Source organism: Mesocricetus auratus, unplaced genomic scaffold (assembly GCF_017639785.1).
Source record: "Mesocricetus auratus isolate SY011 unplaced genomic scaffold, BCM_Maur_2.0 Super-Scaffold_100027, whole genome shotgun sequence".
Lineage (NCBI taxonomy): Eukaryota > Metazoa > Chordata > Mammalia > Rodentia > Cricetidae > Mesocricetus > Mesocricetus auratus.
Genome location: NW_024429208.1, coordinates 9,894,836 through 9,911,203, shown reverse-complemented (window position 1 = coordinate 9,911,203; position 16,368 = coordinate 9,894,836). Strand labels below are relative to the sequence as shown.

The 16,368-nt window shown below is 47.2% G+C and overlaps 1 protein-coding gene and 1 long non-coding RNA gene across 4 annotated transcripts; one reads left to right on the top strand and one right to left on the bottom strand.

The window, feature by feature from the left end:
- Nucleotides 1–4,632: 4,632 nt before the first annotated feature.
- Nucleotides 4,633–12,377, top strand: Spatc1l (spermatogenesis and centriole associated 1 like). Its single transcript, XM_005070731.4, is given in 5 exon segments — nt 4,633–4,950; nt 6,702–7,049; nt 11,446–11,597; nt 11,840–12,076; nt 12,078–12,377. Coding segments are annotated over 5 exon segments (1,029 nt in total). The 5' UTR covers nt 4,633–4,748; the 3' UTR covers nt 12,168–12,377.
- Nucleotides 6,176–11,946, bottom strand: LOC110341002. 3 transcript variants are annotated; one of them, XR_005871325.1, is made up of 4 exons: nt 11,819–11,946; nt 11,411–11,580; nt 9,119–11,159; nt 6,176–7,070 (listed from the first exon to the last, which is right to left on the bottom strand). It is a non-coding gene; the product is annotated as an uncharacterized LOC110341002 (long non-coding RNA). The 3 variants fall into 3 exon arrangements; XR_005871326.1 differs by having other exon boundaries at nt 9,119–9,187; XR_005871324.1 differs by having other exon boundaries at nt 9,119–11,580.
- Nucleotides 12,378–16,368: the final 3,991 nt, after the last annotated feature.

Below are 16,368 nucleotides of genomic sequence, written 5' to 3'. Positions count from 1 at the left end.
GTGCTGTCCACTGCACGGTATTCCCAGCCTCTGCCAGCAGCAGAGCAGATAGATGGTGAATTACTAGACCTGCCCCAAGCAGCAGCAACTGTCCCTTGGAATTCCTAGTCACGACCAGATCACTGTACATAATACACCGACGCTTATAGGACCAGTTCCCTTCTTAAACGCATCCGAGAAAGCACGCTTTAGGCTGTAGTGTGTCATGCTTATTTTGTTTTGTCCTGCAGCCCAGTTATGCTGTAGAGCTGCCAGGGAGCTATGTGTGCATAGGATTGCCCACTCCAGTTTACGGGCTCCCCCCCCCCCCAGGGCTCAGTGGGGAGTGGTTGGGGGATTCTCCCCAGAAGTCCTTAAAGAGTCTTGAAATCAAAGTTTTAGCTGTAAGGAACAAACCCTGAAGGTGCTGAGAGCTTTACCTGTGGAGTCATAGTAGATGCCCTGTGTTCCCTGAGATGTGAACCTCCACACTCTTTTTTTGAGGGATCCTTTAGTAGAAAATGTTGACATTTTTTTCCCCTCATGAAGCAGTTTTACTATGTGGTGCTCGCAATGACATGATACTCACCATATAGTCCAGAATGGCCCTAAGCTTGAGGGCCAGTCTTCCTGCCTCTGACTCCTGAGTAGTGGGATTGTAGGCATGTGCTGCCACACCCTGCTGAAGGACTTGATAGAGACTTCTCTCCAACAAAGTATGTTTTTGTTTTCTTTTTTAGTAAATTTTTGCTGTGTGCTGTTTTCTTATTCTCTGATTTGTTTTCGCAAACACAACTATATGGTAATATATAGTCAATTTGATTTATTATTTTATTTTTAAATTTGATTTATTTTGAGACAGGGTCTCAGTATGTAGCTCTGGCTGTCCTGGAACTCACTCTGTAGACCAGGAAAACTTCAAACTCACGGAGATCCTCCTGCTGGGATTAAAACCTTGTACATCCAGCTTTCAACTTGATTTATTTTTATCTCAACTTTATTTTATCTCCATATTTTATACAGATACTGCTGCTATGTATCTGTAGTATAAATTACTATCTTTTAAATTTCAGGTGTTTTTATTTGAAGGTTCTCAAAAGAAAAGAGTAAAAGCTAACAACCACATTAGATATACAGTTTCAAGACAGGCTTTTGGCCTCTAACGAGTCCTAGGAAGGAAACTACAGTCATCCTGACCTAGAAAACAAGTCCCCTGGCAAGTCCGAAGCACTAGTAGAAGGAAATCATTAGCTCTTGATCACATGGATTACCATGAAAATATTGTTTAGTCTGTACAAAAGGCCTTTATAAATTAATTTTTTAACAATTTAATGGCTATCTACTATGTGAAATTTAACTGACCTTTTAATTTTATTAGAGAGGCTATATTTCCTAAATCTGACCCAGATGAGTATGGAACTCAGTTCAGACATACCCAACAAGGAATTTTCTCCTCCCTTTTCACTGAGCTACCAACTTCCTGTCTTAACTAAGGCAAAAAATACCAAGTAGTGAGAGATCCAGGCTGATAAAAATGCTAGGTACACAGAAGATGCTTCGTTTAGTCTGGACTTCCATGGAGCAGAATGTTTTAGGATGTGTAGACCCAGTAATACCACAGCATCTATCTTATAATACACACTTCCAATAGGATCTACACTTCTCGTAGCAGCAAGGACATTTGAAACTATGAAATGTCACTGACATCTATCATCAAAACAAGCAATAAAATTTAAGAACTAAAAAAATACTCAAAAGAAGTAACTGCTTAGCCCTAGCTTCCAAACTAGGAGGATCTGGTTGGTGGAAACAGGGAGGGTCAGCTACCTGTCCCAGCACATTAGAAAAATAGCCCCCGAGGTAGGTGACTGATCATAGACAGCTGACCAGACAAGTGCACAGTCTTAGAAGACAACTTACCATTGCTTTCAGAACTTACACAAGTGTTTAATAAAAGAGCAGTGGTAACAGTGAATTAACTCCTGTATTAAAGTAGAAATAACTGTGTTTATGAGTCAGGAATTTCACAGTTTAAAAGTTGGTTTTCTTTACACTTGAACACCTGTAGTGATGACATAAAGTGTGGCACTTCTTGAATTCAAGTCTTCATTTTTTTCTGTCTCTGTGTGTCCATACATCTATTAAAATTATAAAATCTAATGCAAAGGTACAAAGAAGGCACATTCTCCTAACCGTTAACTGACCAGGCAAAAATAAAAGAGCAGAGAAGATTCCATGAAGCTACTGGCTGCCGGCTCTTTGGTCTTTGGCGAGGTTACCTTTAAAGGTGCCGAGTCATTTTCTATTTTTTTCAAATTTGCCTAAGAGAGAGCATAAACCTTCCAGCCAGCAAGCAAGCAGCACCCTCCATGGTTCCCCCCACACTCTACCTATAAAGTGAGTTCCTTGGTCAGAGGTAATGCTGTGTGGAGTAACAAACAAGCCTGTCTTCAAGCCATTGCCTTGAGATCCTGCCTTGTTTTCCCTCATGGATGGTGACATGGGATTGTAAGCCGAGTGACACATTTCCTCTCATAAGTTGCTTTTGGTCAAAGTGTTTTTTAATTACATCAACAGAAATGTAACTAGGCCAACCCATTAAGAACAGATTCTAATATCAGCCAACACAAGCTCATTGGCATTTATGAATCCATCACCTGAAACAATGGAGACTAATACATCTAAGTGCTTCTGCCTCACTCACCAAGACAATGAGAAGAATCTTCAGAAATCAAAAAGTATACTCTTTGACCACAATGGAATTAAATGAGAAATAAAGGGATTTGGGAAACACCGAAAAACTTGGGAGTTAGGCTGCACACTTCTAAACAGCCTGTGATGAAGTTGACTGACATGACTCTGATAGGGCTCTTTCTAGATTATGACTTTGGGAAGGTGAACTTTGGTGACATGGTCAATAGAAGTCTCTTTTCTTCCCCTCTCAGTTCTTTGATTTGGATCTACCTGATCACATGATCACATGTACCAGCCGAGCCACTGCCCAAGAAAACTAGTGTCTACTGGACTGACTTTAATTTCTGCTTGTGCACAACATAATGTTTCTGCTTTTTCTTAAGATACTGCTAACCAGGTTTATAAATTTGTCTCAATTCTGTCAAAGGTACTGCCTTTTTAAGAAGAGATACAGGCACTGGGGATATGGCCTCAGAAGGTAAAATTATCAGAAACAATTCTGACACCTGAATTTGAGGCCAGCCTGGTCTACAGAGCCCAGGACAGCCAGGGCTAGACAGTGAAACCCTGTCTCAAAGAAACAAAAACAACAAAAAAACCAAATAAACAACAAGGAAAACAACCCCACCCCCAATTCAAACAGATGAGGAACAGGAGCAGGAGTATCAGCATCAGCTAGTGGGGGGAAAACCACTCAAACACCATGATCCCAGAAACTGGGAGCTACGAATGCCTGATTTCTGACCCATGCTTTTATGTACTCTGCCCCCTCTCTGTCTCTGAAGGCTACTGAAAGCCCTTGGTTGATCCAGTCATGTTCCCATGGCTCTTGTCTGAGGGGAGAGGTTAACTGATCCAGCATTTGGTGTCTAAAACCTCTTTTCTTCACAAAATCTGAGCTTTCTGTACTTGAAATATATACTAAATGACTGCCTGGACTGAACAGTTTTACCTGGGGACCATGCCAATGTCTGCACAGAATGCCCAGATATTGATGGGGAGCCCCAAACGTCTTCAGAGAAGGACCTGGTAGATGTTGGATTGGGGCTTTCTGGTTGTATTCTTTCTCATCAAGGAGAACCAGACACCATTGATGTCTCTGAGTGGCCAGTACAAGAAGATCTTCTGATTCAGAAATAGAACTCACGCCCTTTATGCAGTAGGAAAAGCAGGGTGCCCAGGGTGAGTTTATAGACAACTACATTAAGTGACCACTGTAGCACTCTTAGTCCCATGATGACCGGTCCATAGGGCCTCATCTCTACTGTGTTCAGTATTTGGTATGGAGTCAGACACTTAGTGCCCAGTGTGTGTGACAGAAACCAATGGGCTGCCTTAAGCATTTTCATGAGGGAAATATGATGATGTAATCAGTAAGTGGTCTCTGCTTCCAGCCCTGCTAGGGCTCCCCTGGAATCTCCCCAGGACTGTGGGGCAATCGTGGGGTCCTGCCCAAGGCTGGTCATCTCTTCTGCTCTCATGGCCTTTTTTTTCTTTCTTAAGTATAGGTTCCAAGGGTGAGACTCAAAAGTAGCATGTCATATGTCCTGGATGTTCTGGAAGCCCCACTGGGCCTGTGGTCCTGTCCAGTTTGGAAATGACAGGGTACCCTCATCAGCACATGTCATAGGAAGAAGTCACTGAGATGACAGCCATGTGACCCCTGTGGCCTATGGACTTCACGTAGTGTGGACAGCATGACCCTCCCACGCCCTGTTCTGGCTGCTTCTGTCAAGGTCTCTGGGAGGCCATTTTCCTGCCTTCACATTCCATAGACACCATGCTATCCTCAATCCCTCTGCGGTCTGAGGCGCTTGACTACACACTCCATATGCTTCTGTGTGTATCACCAGGCCCAGGTTGGTCTAGAGTTGTCTGGGAGGTGACTGAGGACCAGAGGAAGAAGGGTGCTGGACTCGCGGTGCTGTCTCTTTAAGGGTAGCGACATCACAAGGCTGTGGAAGGCCAGGCAGCCGTGGAACTCCGTGGTCTTCGGCTGTTCCTGTGGGGTGTGTGAGCTCTGTATTTCCATCTCCATGGGGCCACAGGCCCACATGTGAGCACTTTAGGACACCATGGCAGAGGGTAGTGAGCTGATGAACAGGCTCATGAGTGAGAACGCAGACCTGAAGAAGCAGGTGCGCCTCCTGAAGGAGAACCAGATGCTGAAGCGCCTGCTTAGTGAGAGTTGCCAGGAGAGCTGTGGCCGAGGGGGCCGGGACCTGCTCTTTCCCAAGGCCCCTACCTACCCTGAGGCCTGCTCCCCCGGGAATGGAGGTGAGGTGCAGGCCTTGCCAGGACTGTGGAGTTGGCCAGGTTGTAGCCCATTCCTGTGGGGTGTCTTGGAGGTAGCCATGAACCTGTCGAAAGGGAGACTTTGAGGGCCTGTATTTGGTGTAGTGACTTCTTAGAGTCCTCTTTGGATGTCTGCCTCTGTCCGAGCCCAGACATCATTGAAAAGACATCTTGTAGCCCCGTAGCCCACTAGGGTCTCGTAGGCACAAAGCCTAGAGGAGTAGAAGAGTCCTTCACCAAACCTCCATCACTGAGTCCAAGTGAAACCTTGAAGAGGGATCCTCACAGGGAGTTAGTTTGGGGATGGAGACAATGGTGCTGACAAGAGGCGGAAAAAACACAACATTGTTGGAGGGACTGTGCTCATACAACTGGGTCACATATGACCTCCTGCAGCGACACTATGCATTGTGGTGGCTGTAGAGGTTCCAGCCTCTGTCTCATTGTTGATGACCACTGTCGGTAGCATGACAAACCTCATGCTACCTGGCTGTGTCCCAAGGCTATGGGAGAGGAATTTGGTTTTGTACTTTCACATGCAGTTTTCCAGAGCTATGTGTTGAAGAGACTCTTTTCTCAGAGTTTTTAGAGTTTTGTTTACTGACCCACTTTGGTTTTCTGCCTCTTACTGAGCCATTTTACATCAGTTCCCAAGAGAAGGTCTCCTGTCATCATTTCTAGTGGTGCACAGCTGTCCATAAGGCTCTTTGGTGTTGTGAGGAGTGTCTGTCTGGGTAGGGCCGTGAAGCCCTCAAGGTCTTAGAAGGGCAGACAGGAGGTCTAGCATCTTATTGGCAAGTTGTTGTTGTTTAAACTTCCTTTTGCTTAGAAAATACTTTTGGGGCAAAGCAGTTGGTTCCTGCCTGTGTACATTTTGAGATAGGATTTTCTCAGGTACGCCTGTTTTCTTGCTAAGCTCTGGGAGATGAGAACTTCCCAAGTCAAAGAACAGGTTGATGAGACCCGTGGAAAACGAACACAGTCAAAATGCACACAGCTGAGCTCAGGTATGGCTGCAGAAGGTATCCCCGAGAGCGAGGAGGCGACCACAGCGTCGCTCATTGTTTGTGTTTTCAAGCACTGACCTTTGAACTCGGAGCCTAGCCCAGCTAAGCAAGTGCCCTACCACTGAGCTACCACTCGTAACCACAACTTTGCTTTTGGGATGAAAAAGAGTGAAAAGTCACTGGGCATGCCTATGCGCCAGGAAACAGAAGAACCAGGGGGTTCACAAGTGGTGGGACATGGATAAATATCACAAATTTATTTTTTAAAGATTTACTTATTTATTATGTATACAGTGTTCTGTCTGAATGTATGCAGACCAGAAGAGGAAACCAGATCTCATTACAGATGGCTGTGAGCCACCATGTGGTTGCTGGGAATTGAACTTAAGACCTCTGGAAGAGCTGTCAGTACTCCTAACCACTGAGCCATCTCTCCAGCCCAAATATCACAAACTTATATTGCAGGAAAACTTACAGGGTGATCCATTTGCAGGGAATTTAAGAAGCACGTAGGCATCACTGCAGTGAGGGTGGTTGTGAGCACATCAAGGCCATGTACTTATTGTTGAGTTAATGGGACAGGGCTTCCTCTGTCATCAGGTGAAGGGCTGAGAAGGGGCCAGAACTCTGGTTTGGGAGCGATCGTTCTCATCCCCATCTCTCTGGGCTTTCAGTCATGTCCTGGTACCTCCAGTCTGACTTGCGTTCTTTTCTTCTCCACCCCAGGTCCAGATTTTGGAAGGTTTGCCAGTGTCCCTGACACATCCTCTCAGCTGCAGACATCTTCCTTAGAGGACCTGCTATGCTCACATGCCCCACTCTCCAGTGAGGACGAGGCCTCCCCCGGCTGTGCAACCACCTCTCAGGTCCCTTTCAAGTCCTTCCTCAGTCCTCCAGAACTACATGCAAGAATTGCCGACAGGAAGATGTCCCCACTGCTGAGTCCCTTGCAGGATTCCCTGGCTGACAAAACCCTGCTTGAACCCAGGGAAATCGTGCGGCCTAAGAAGGTGTGCTTCTCGGAGAGTAACCTGCCCACTGGGGATAGGAGCAGGAGGACCTATTACCTCAATGGTATGGTACACACAGGCGGTCCTGGGTGGGAAAAAAAACATGTTTAGGAGACGTGGCTGTGGCTAGTTTCTCCAGTGGTGAAGAGTAGGGAGGAGAGCCCGGGAGGGCCAGGGCTAGGGCTATGTCTGTCCTGGCCCTTTGGAAAAAATAGAGTTGCTTATCCTCATTTTTTTGTGCAAACTCTGTTTATGTGATTCTGGATATAAGTCCTTTTGGGGCTTGTGTTTCTTAGGTATTGCCTCCAAGTCTGTGTGTTTTCCACTGTTTACTGTTTCATTGGGGGAAGGATGAAACTATTGAACATAGTCAAGTTGAACTTCCTGATATTTTCCTTTTGTATTTTGTATTTTGTACTGTCTGTCCAGTTTAGGAAGCCTTTGTTAAATCCAAGGTTATAGACTATCTTTATTCTTTTGGAAGTCTTATGGCTTTCGGTTCTTGATTGAGGTCTCTCACTAGTTAGAAGGGTTTGTTGTTGCTGTTGTTGTTGTTTGGTTTTCTTTTGTCTGTGGTATGAGGTTTGCATGTAGATGCTACTTCCCAACACCAACACTTGAGAGGATGGCTCTCCCCCACGGAACTACCCCAGTATCTTGCCAAACACTGACCCTCTTCCTGCAAGAGTCTACTTTTGGACTCCTATGTGACTCAGTACATCCATCTGTGTAGATCCACTAGATGTTTGTGGCTTCTTGCAAAACCACAAGACAAGTGGTTCTGGCTGTTCTAGCTCCTCCATGTCTCTTTAGATTCACTCTAGAATCAGACTGACCACTTTTACAAAAGAAAGTCCAATGAGACCTTGACTAGAACGGTCTTGGATCTATAGGCCAATTATATTGATTTTTTTTTAGACAAATGGCACCTCTGAGAAAAAATGACATATTTTAGTTTTTATTTTAATAATTTTTGAAATTAAAACATAATTGTATGATTTTTCCTTTCTCTTTCTTCAACCCCTCCCATGTACCCCTTCTTTCAAATTCATAATGGCTTCTTTTTCTTTAGTTGTTGATGTGTGTGTGTGTGTGTGTGTGTGTGTGTGTGTGTTCCTAAATACATGAACACAACCTATTGATTCTTTGAGGTTTTCTTTTCCACCTGGCCCACTGTTCTTCAGTCTCAAATAAACACACAGAGGCTTATAGTAATTATAAACTGCTTGGCTGATAGCTCAGGCTTCTTATTGGATAGCTCTCTCTTAATTATTAACCCATTTATATCAATCTAAGTATTTCCATGTGGTCTTGGCTTACTGGAGAATGCCCAAACCTGCTACTCCTTCTACTACATGGTGTCTCCCTGGTGGCTCTCTCTCTCTGCCTTTCTCTTCCCAGAATTCTCCTTGTCTGGTAGCCCCACCTATACTCTCTGGCTACTGGACAATCAGCATTTTAGTAACTCAATAAGAGAAACATTTATTATCAGCATATAGGCAAGACATCCTCCATCATATCCTGTTTTCTGTCTAAATAAAAAAGCAAGGTTTAACTTTAATACTTAAGTATAATTTTACTTGTATCTATATGATTTCAGGGCTGGCCACTTGGCTTTTTAATTGAACACTGTATGTTTATATTTATTGAGGTATGTAAATGTTGCTTGTTCATTTGTTTACTTTTGAAAGTGTCTTTCTATGTAGCTCCAGCTGTTCTGGAACTCACTATATAGACCAGCTGACCTCTAACCTACAGAGCTCCACCTGCCTCTGCATCCCAAGTGCTGGAATTAAAGGCATGCACCATCATGTTTTGGTCATAAATGTTATTAACAATACTTTATATTTCTTATACGTGCAAATATCTCTATGTAGTCTTATATACAGTTACTATATACATGTATGTTGACCTCTATGTTAGTTAATTTACATGTCGTATGTCAGCCTCTCTGGACTAGGCACCTTGTCATTTAGCCATTCATTGTTCTGGCTATGCTAGTGAGGTTTTTTTATGAGGTTAATATTTAGACTGGTAGATTTGAGTCAGCTGAAGGCCTGAAGAGATCCCCTGAGAATTCTGATTTCAGACCCGGACCTTAAATATCAGTTCTGTCTGGTCTATGACACTAACCTTCTGTAGGGATTTGTCGACATCATCAGCTCTTCTGTTTTTCCATTTGCTGACTGCAGCTCTCAAGATCTGTGGGATTTTGTAACCATGTGAATTCTTATAATGAATCCCTCTGTATACTCTCTCTCTCTCTCTCTCTCTCTCTCTCTCCCTCTGCCCCAATGGTTCTGCTTCTCCGGAGAACACTGATGAATACAATTTCTGTCCTAAAACTTTACCTAATTAGTAACTGTTTTGATAGATTCCTTCTGTTAGAGTATATGAATTTTGTTCCAATAAAGGACTTTTAATCTGCTGGGGAATCAGGTGACCCCAGCCCCTGCTGTACCAGATCTGAGGTTCCCTCAAAGGGTTCTCATGTGGATGAGTCAACCATTCCAAGGCTGAGGAGTGAAAACACGGTGTTCTGCTGGCCTGGATGCTTGCTGGTCTGCCATGCTTGGAAGGACATTCCCTGTCATGAGTGTCACTCTCTTTGAGGAAGCTCTCTTCTTCCAACTAGACTGAGCTAAGGTCACAGAGAAGAGCAAAGCTCACTCTCTTTACTGACCTGTGCCCTCTGGTTGTTTTCATAACCAAAACAGGCTGGGGAGAGTATAATTCCGCAGGTAACCATGAACCCAAAGCTGTTGACTCCTACTGCCCGGGAGTCTATGCAGGAGGGCAGGATGCAGGTCCTTGGCCTCTCTGCACTGGCTGGCAGTGACAATGCTTTACAGACCACACTTGGGAAATGTATAGACTATTTGACCTTGGGAGAGGCTGGGAGGTACTAGCTGATCTTACTTCTAAGTACCCTGCCTTCATCTGCCATGTTCCCTATTCTGTGAGCCCAGGTTGGGGTTCCCATTTTTTCCAAGCTTCTCCCTGGTTGTTTCACTTACCAGAGTAACTGGTATTCACAGGTGTACATGCTTTTCGGCACAATGTCGTCCTGGTCAGTGTGTATAACAGACTCTGGCTTAGGGCCTGATACCTGATGGACAACTGCTTGACCAAAGGTATAGGCAGAGCTAGCTTTAGGGCCTGCCCTTTCATTCCATCATGGCTGTAAGGAGGACAGCAAGTCATCCTGGGTCTCAGGCTGATGTGGACACACCAACAATGTTCTAGGTCACAAGGTACCAGCAGCAGGGGCCAGGGCCCACTTCTCTGTGTGGTTATTAGTGTCTCGAGTATGGATGTTGAGTTACTGCTGTGAGCACAGGATCTGGGCTTCCTCAGCTGTGTATTCATGGACCGTTGCAGCTTCTGGGTCAGACCCACAAGACCTTACCAAACTGGCATCCTGTCAGGGTTTGCGTCACAGGCCTCGTGTGGAAAGTGCCTAGGTGTGAGCGTGCTGTCAGTGTCTCTTGTCAGGATGGACATGCGAAGGTCAGGAGTTGATGCTTCTAAACGAGGGCAGCACATGGGATGTGGGGTGGGAACTCCCAAGCTGAAGTTACCCGTGTTGCCATCCTATGCTCTGCAATGTAGGAACTGGACTGAGAGGGACCATGGAGCTGTCCCCCTCAGAGTGACAGGTCAACATGCTCCCCATAGATACCCGAGAGCTTCCCGAATGAACAACAGGTCTTTTCTCTTATATTTTTGGTTGTGGTCCTAGCCTTTAACGGCTGAGCCATCTCTCCAGCCCAACAGGTCTTGTCTCAAATTCAGAAGAGGTTCATTTTTTCAAAGAGCATATGGTTTTGAAAGGATGTTGATATATACTGTGTTGTTTAATAATGATTTCTAAGATACCAGATGCTGCTATAGGCAGAATGGTTTTTTGGAGGCTGTTTGGTTTTTTTTTTGGGGGGAGACAGGGGATGCCAGTGTGAAGAAGGATCCAAGTGTTCTGAGAAGAGAATCTTCTGTTAGCCTATTATCCTTTCCACAGACAAGGGCAAGATCAGGTTGATACTAAACTTTAGACACCAGCCAGTCTGTGAAGGCGATGCTGTGGACCGGAAGAAGCTGGCCCTTTCCAGAGCCAGGCTGTGATGCTCCCCCTGTCCTCAGAGAAGGCTGAGTTGGTGGGGTGGCAGAACAGCATCTGGGGACAACAGGGAGAGCACCACTCTACCTGGATAGACCCGGGTGCTATCCTCCCCAGGGACCCCACTGTCTTCTTCGGGTTCACACTCCTGGCAGCATCTCAGGCAGAGCATGGGATCATTCATCTGCCCAGGTCCCAGCGAAACATGCTGAGATTAAGCAGGGAGAGACAGTCCCCTCTCTGGCTCCAAACATCTCAGCTTTCTAAAGATATTTATTTACTCTGGCAGTGGGGGGGGGCAAAGGTACCTTGAAATGGTCAGGATGGTACCTATCTCATCCAGAAATCCAGAGTTTTGCGGGGGCGGAGAAGGATGGTCGCATTGTCGGGGAGATCGCGTTCCAGCTTGACCGGCGGATCTTGGCCTATGTGTTCCCGGGGGTGACACGCCTCTATGGCTTCACAGTATCCAACATCCCTGAGAAGATCAAGCAGGTACACTGTCTTTGTTGCCCCAGATCAGGAGTGGTACTGGGGCTACATCGTGGTGCTGGCAATCCTGGCAGATCTCTGGTCCAAGTGCAGACCTTCCCACCCCTCCCCCCCCATCCCTCGCCAGGGCTCATCCCTCTGAAGTGCTGACCTCCATTTCCCCTCTAAGCCCCCAAGTCTGCCCTGTCCCACCGACTTCCACTAGGGTCAGAGACTTCTCTGACCTGTCGCCTTGTGTCCCTCAGACATCCATCAAGTCCCTAGACGGCTCCGTGGATGAGAAGAAGCTGCGTGAGCTGACACATCGCTATCTGACTCTGACAGCCCGGCTGGAGAAGCTGGGGTACAGCCGCGAAGTGCACCCGGTGTTCAGTGAGTTTCTCATCAACACCTATGGCATCCTGAAGCAGCGTCCGGACTTGCGGGCTAACCCACTTCATAGCAGCCCCGCAGCGCTGCGCAAGCTAGTCATTGACATTGTGCCCCCCCAAGTTCCTGGGTGACTCCCTGCTGCTGCTGAACTGCCTGTGTGAACTCTCCAAGGAGGACAGCAAGCCACTCTTCGCCTGGTGAGCCGCTCACCTCACCCTTCCTGCAATAAACGTGTTTGTTCCAAACCCGGGGGCCACCCGCGTCCTCCCGCACGGAAAGCTGTCTGCCCAGCTACAGTGGGGAGAGGCCTCCTCCACGTCTGGGCTTGCCCTGCGCACCCAGCAGGTCTGGCCGCTCACGGTTGCCGGGCACCTGTTGCCTTATTAAAAGCTTATTTATTTGTTTGCCTTACCTCTGGCTCTTTGAGGGCGTGGTGAGGCGTCTTAGTCTCTATTGGCCTACAAGAGCAGTGGATCAGTGTTTATGAACAGAACCTGGGGCTGGGTTGATGCCGGGACTCTTAACTCCAAGGAGTGTGGCCACCTGCCTTCCCTCAGCTGTAGCACAGCATCCTTGAAGGCTTCAGTCTCTCCCGTGAAAGGACCCGCAAGCCCTCTTCTATTTTGGGTTTCTCCAAATGCAGAGCTGGAGGCGAAATGGCTGTGGAACCGGCAGAGCCTATCAGGATGGAAGGCTCTGCAATCGAAGTTAGGGACTTTGGTCTATGACAACAGAGTGCGTCAAGTCTGGGTGTGGCCCGTGTGAGTGAGCACTTACTGGGCCCAGGAATTAAGCAAGGAGCAGCAATGTAGGGAAGGGACCACTAAGAGCTGATGGGGCTTAGTTCTTGGGACCCAGGAGGCCTAGAATGTTCTTGGATATTGGCCAGAGCGGCAAGGCTGCTGCAACTTCTATCAACTCCCACCCCACAGGTACCTCCCTGTGTGCATGTTCACTGCTGTAAGGTCAGCCCTACAACAAAGAGATGGAACCCTCCGTGAATCAGTGGGCTTAGGGCTAGGGATCCAGACAAAGACCTAGAGTGGTGTGACTCTTACAGAGTTTAAGAACGGAGGTGGCTCAGGTGGTACAGGTAGTCACCCCAAGCTGGTCCCTTGCTATCCTCTGAGTTTTGAGGGTAGGGCTTCCGTCTTGCTCACTAAACTGTTGGAGCCAGAAGAATACTGACACCCTTGAGGGACCCCACTCTGCTTGGCTTATGTGTTCAGTTCTGAGATGCCTATTGGTTGAAGGGAGTCTTGGTGAAGGAAGAGGCCAGACCTGATACCAGGGGAGGGTCTAGCCAGCCTGGAGTTACCTAAGCCCTTGAGAGGCTCTGGCTCCATGTTGCTGTCATCAGCTAACCCCCTTTGGAGTCACCTTTAAGGTGATAAAAGCAAGGCAGTGACTGAGCAGGACCTCATCCAAAACGACTACATTAGGAGCTGTCAGACCACAGCCCTGTAGCTATGTTGGTCGTCTTAGCCAGATAGGCCATAGCCACTTCCCCTTGAAGTCAGCAACTGGATGCTTCCTGCAAACCCGAGGTAAGGAATAAAGGTAAATATACCTGGACTTTTTAATTAGGTACAGCAGGCTGGCAGACATGGAGAGAGAGGGGAGTGTGCTGTTCTCAAGATTCCAATGGGAGGTATATCCTGCTGCCGGGCAGGGCTATGTAGAGAACTGTAGCGAGCTGCAGGTGTGTTCACAGCTACAGTGCTACCATACTTCACAGCGATCCGAGGCTAAGGGCTAAGGATGAAAATAAAGACAAAGACAGTGGCTCATCCTTACAAGGAGAATGGCGTTTATTATTACAAGAGTGGAGCCTTATATACCAAAGGCAGGTATGGTGGAAAAACACCAAGGTCAGAAGCCTACCTTCCCAGGGTCCTCCAGCAAAGGGTGGGCCAAAAACAGGAATTAGCTTTTAGACAATAAACAGGAGCTTGTATGCAGGCCTTACTGGGAGGAGGGGATGAGAAATGTTTTGCTAAAAGCCACTAGTAACAAACAGTCAACAGACCCCCATGGGGAAAGGGTGCAACAGAGAAAGGTCAGGATGCTTCGAAGGAGTGAGGGCCTCTGGTGGCTTGAGAAGGAATGGGCGAGGCAGGGTAGGTGAGTATGTACAGGTAGAGGAGTAGAGAGTTCAGCTTCCATAGACTGATACAGGAGGGTGTCTACTGACCAAGTAAGTGCCTTGCCCGTGCAGTTTGGAGGTCAGGGACCTTGGGGAGAGTTAAATGAAGAAGTGGGCTTTGGGTTGTTCATTTTGCATAACAAAGGCGTTATGCACCTGGAGTTAACTAGATCACAGTGGAAAGATTGGTTTTTCCAAATAGTTAATGGTTTTGTAAAAGAGTAAACAAGTGCAAAAATGACCCTGGGGAGTGGGAGCAGGGGACCAAGTGACTTGGGCTCTGGGCTTCAGGCTTGGAAGAGCTAGACGCTTGGACTTGACTGTGAGTCTGTGTTAGTCAACTTTCCATCATTGTGATAAGTCACCTGAAAAAAGTCCATTTAGTGAGGGGTTTCTTTAGCTCCCATTTCGGAGATCTCAGGCCACCCGTGGCTGGCCCCATTGTCTCTGGGCCTAGGATAGAGCAAATGTCAGGGCAGGGAGTGCATGATAGAACAGAGCTCTCATTTCAGTGTCCAGGAAGCAAAGGCAGAACATGGTTGTGGGACAGGCTACACCGTCTTCAGGGGCAAACTCCCAGGAATCTACCTCTTCCAGTTAGGCCCCCACCTCCTGCAGTTTCTGCCAGCTCCCAATACTGTATTCAATATGAACTCATCAATGACTTAATCTATCTAAGAGACCAGAGACCTCAGGATCCAATCATGCCCCCAAAGCCCTTTCTCTTAACATTGTCAAGACCAAGCTTACAACAATGAGTCTTTTGGGGGACAGAACCAACCCAAACCCAGAGGGTCATAGTGTCCCCAAGCTTTTGAGCTCAGCTCTGAGTGGTTATAGGCTGCTGTCACGTGTTCACTTGACTATCCTCCATGCATGTGTTAGGCCCAGGCTTGGGAGGCTGCCAAGGAAATAGGGCTCAGAACCTCAACAGAGCTCCTCCCAGATTGCAGTATCTGGTGGTGGTGTGTTGTGTAGAAGGCTTGAGGATGTTCCTGTGTGAAAGGAGGTAGGACAGTGGTGAAGATGTATTTGCATGCGTGAGCGCGCACGTGCGTGCGTGCGTGCGTGCGTGTGTGTGTGTGTGTGTGTGTGTGTGTGTGTGTGTGTGTGTATGTGTGTGCTGGCGCGAGCGTGCACGTGCGTGCATGTGTGCATGCGTGATTCAGGCAAACTTTGACAGTGGTGTAATTTGACCGAGTCCCCTGGAGATGGGTACAGGTTGTGCCTGGTTTCCAGTGGCCAGAGCCCACACTGAAGGGGTGGAGTGATGCCCCACCCGTCCAGGTCCAATGCCCGCATGAATGATTTGGGATATTTCTATATGGGCAACCTGTCATTTATTTTTGGACTCCTGTGTTTCTGCTCTGCGTTTGTGTCTGTACCCAGCATTTCACTTCTGTCTTTTCCAGCTTTGTGGTACCTTCACCGGGGAGACCAAGTCTCCACACCCACAGGCATCTCTCCACCCAGGCCCAGCAATGCTGGGCAGTGTTGTATCTTGACACTCCGATGCCACCAAAGGCTTTGTGAAGTATGTGGGTAGGAAGGCACCTGAGGAGGGTTCTGTCTCCAGGACGGGATGTTCATGCACGTCCAACACTGTAGTAAGATCTGTGAACCCCACATAGAAGGGACACACCAGCCTCTACCTAGAATTAAGAACTGCAAAGAAGGAATCTGGGAGCCGCAAGTGAATCTTGCCATTCTTGTGCAGCTGGGGCCGTAAACTTGAAGAAGTTTTGGATCCAGAATTAGTGGTGAGGAAACCTGGGCTTTCTTCACCTGCCTATCCCTGGGAGCACAATACCACAGAGCAAATCGTAGGCAACAGCATCACTCACCACTCTCACACCAACTGCCCCGTGTACACTCACACCCACACCTGCCCCAATGGCCCCGTGTGCACTCACACCCACACCTGCCCCAACGGCCCCATGTACACTCACACCCACACCTGCCCCAACGGCCACGTGTACATGCAACATCAACATGCACACATGTGTGCCTACTCAAGTATCTATATATACACACACACACACACACCATCCATACGTGCTCATACCAACAATCACTCATATACAAATACCTGAATATAGAGTTACATAACACCCACATAGATGCAAATCTTAACATCTGTACGTGAACACTCGTCCCAGTGCCCACACGCATGCTTACACACTAACACTGCACACATAACACAACAACATATACATTGTGCTGATTAGTTTCAATTATTGATTTGATGCAACCTAG